Source organism: Otolemur garnettii, unplaced genomic scaffold (assembly GCF_000181295.1).
Source record: "Otolemur garnettii isolate 467f Iridium unplaced genomic scaffold, OtoGar3 scaffold00172, whole genome shotgun sequence".
NCBI lineage: Eukaryota > Metazoa > Chordata > Mammalia > Primates > Galagidae > Otolemur > Otolemur garnettii.
The window spans coordinates 2,964,511-2,967,233 of NW_003852567.1; the positions used below are offsets into that span (position 1 = coordinate 2,964,511).

Sequence of the window (2,723 nt, forward strand, 5' to 3'; positions counted from 1 at the left end):
GGAGTGCTGTGATATCATAGCTCATGAGAACCTTAAACTCTTGTGCTTAAGAGATCCTTTTGCCTCAGTCTCCCTGGTAGCTGGAACTATACATGCATACTACGATGGCCAGCTATTTGTAGAGATGTGGTCTTATTCTTGCTCAAGCTGGTCTTGAATGCATGAGCTCAAGGGATCTACGCACCTTTGCCTCCCAGAGTGCTAATATTAAAGGCGTGAGCCATCACTCCTGGCCTTTCCAATTTTTCTTTGCAAAGTTTTTGTTTTATTTCATTGTTTGAGATAATGAAAATTATACTACACACACAATCACATAGCTTTCTTTATTTAGCTTATACTATAATATGAGCTTCTATAATTTATCTAAAATGCAGTCAGTACTTGGTTCTAAGCATAATATATCAAATATTAATTGTTCTTTTCATTTGCTTTTTATTAATGGTAGAATTCATGGTTTAAAATCTGGAAAAACCCTGAAGGAATTTCGTGGCCATTCATCCTTTGTTAATGAAGCAACATTTACACAAGATGGACATTATATTATTAGCGCATCCTCTGATGGCACTGTGAAGGTTAAGTATTTCCTTCCCATTTATATTTGTATGTCTGTTCTGTCTTTGACCTTGAGAATTTTTCAGTCCTGTTAATGGAATGATTGTGGTGGAATAAACCACTCAACTAGCAATTTATCTGTAAGTGAGGAGAGTCTGAGACAATAGTAATATTCTGTGGCTGAGGCAAGAGGATAGCTTGAGCTCAAGAGTTTGAGGTTGTTCTGAGCTATTACGATGCCACAAGACTCCACCCAGAGTGACAGAGACTCTGTCTTACAAAAAAAAAAAAGAAGAAGAAGAAAAAGAAAATATCCAGAAAAAAAAAAATCCACAGAATTCCAAGAAGCAAACTAGAATTTGCCCTGCACTGAGTACTACATGGAATCCACACAATGAAGTGCTATGTATTGTATTGGGTATTATAAGTACTCTAGAGATGATTTAAAGTGTGAAGGAGGATGTATATGCCAATATTCTATACCATTCTGTATCAGAGACTTGAGCATCTTCAATTGTGGTCCTGGACCCTGTTCCCCAAGGATGGCAAGGGAACACTGTATATAACAATACTGGGTATTTGATTGGACTTAAAATCAAGTTAGGAAGCTTGTTTCTCAGTCAATTTTACTCTTTTTTTTTTTTTTTTGAGGCAAAGTTGCACTCGGTAGAGTGCAATGATGTCATAGCTCACTCACAGCAACCTCAAACTTTTTTTTTTTTTGAGACAGGAGCCTCAAGCTGTCCCCCTAGGTAGAGTGCCATGGCATTTCAGCTCACAGCAACCTCCAACTCCTGGGCTCAAGCGAGTCTCCTGCCTCAGCCTCCCAAGTAGCTGGGACCACAGGCACCCGCCACAACGCCCGACTATTTTTTGGTTGCAGCCGTCGTTGTTTGGCGGGCCCAGGCTGGATTCGAACCTGCCACCTTGGGTGTACGTGGCTGGCGCCTTAGGCACTTGAGCCACAGGCGCCAACCAGCAACCTCAAACTCTTGGGCTTAGTCCTCTTGTCTTAGCCTTCCAAGTAGCTAGGACACAAGCATGTGCCACTATACCTAGCTAGATTTTTTTCTATTGGTTTTTTAATAGAGATGGGGCCATGCTCTTGCTCAGGCTGATCTTGAACTCCTAAGCTCAAGCAACCCACCTACCTTGGCCTCTCAAGAGTGCTGGGATTACAGGCATGAACCACAGCAGCTGGCCAATTTTACTCTTTTTTTTAGTAGCCTGGTTTTTAATTTTTTAAACATTAAAACTAGAAATTATTATACCCCCCAAATATTTATGCCTTAAATTTTTGTCTGATAGATCTGGAATATGAAGACCACAGAATGTTCAAATACCTTTAAATCCCTGGGCAGCACTGCTGGAACAGACATTACGGTCAACAGTGTGATCCTGCTTCCTAAAAACCCAGAGCACTTTGTGGTGTGTAACAGATCAAACACAGTTGTCATCATGAACATGCAAGGCCAGGTGAGTGCTTAGGAAGTAGTACTTTTGCACAGGACCTCTGGGTCACTCCCAAATTAGCATGCTCTGGTCTTAACCTTCCCAGTAACCAAATACGGGTTCACCACTCTGTAAACCGTATAAGCTCTTCAGACATTCGTTTATAGCCCTACAAAAACATCTTTGGTGTTTCAAATGTAGTCTCCTTTCCCTTGGGGGTTTGTATATTATGCTGTTTCTTTTTTATCCTTTAGTTAAATGAGGCTGTGATCAGTCTTTAAGCTTCCCTTAAAACCTCACTGAAGATTTTAAGATAATAATATTTGAGTTAGGGAGATATTATGTGGTGTGGGTTACTAACTGAGGCATCTCTAAGCTTTTCAATCAGGACACCTGCAGGGTTCCCAAGGAATCTTACTTTAATGGACTGTGAGGTATCACTAGGAGCTTTTGGAACATGAGGTTGAGGTTTCAAGCCTTTGACATGTGTCCTGGCTGCTACTGAAATGTTGGCCTGGGCACTTAGAGAATTTGCTGAGAAGACCCAATGGCTAGTACATATCTTTCTATGTATATCCTTTGCTTCCTGTAACTGATGAAGTAGTAGTTCATAACCACAGCTGAAAGGGCTGGTCTGCAGTGTCCTGTAGGCTTTGTTCATTCCTTTTATTTCTGTGTACTTTCTCTTTGACTGACTTGCTGAATTCAAAAGTGGTGTC

The 2,723-nt window shown here is 40.8% G+C and overlaps 1 protein-coding gene across 1 annotated transcript in view; it reads left to right on the forward strand.

The window, feature by feature from the left end:
• Window positions 1–2,104, forward strand: part of SMU1 (SMU1, DNA replication regulator and spliceosomal factor) — a 30,680-nt gene extending 28,576 nt beyond the window's left edge. Inside the window, exons 9-10 of the mRNA XM_023519353.1 lie at window positions 446–572; window positions 1,861–2,104. Coding sequence (XP_023375121.1) covers window positions 446–572; window positions 1,861–2,040 — 307 coding nt within the window. The 3' untranslated portion in view covers window positions 2,041–2,104. The remainder of the gene's footprint in view (window positions 1–445; window positions 573–1,860) is intronic.
• The last annotated feature ends 619 nt before the right edge of the window (window positions 2,105–2,723 follow it).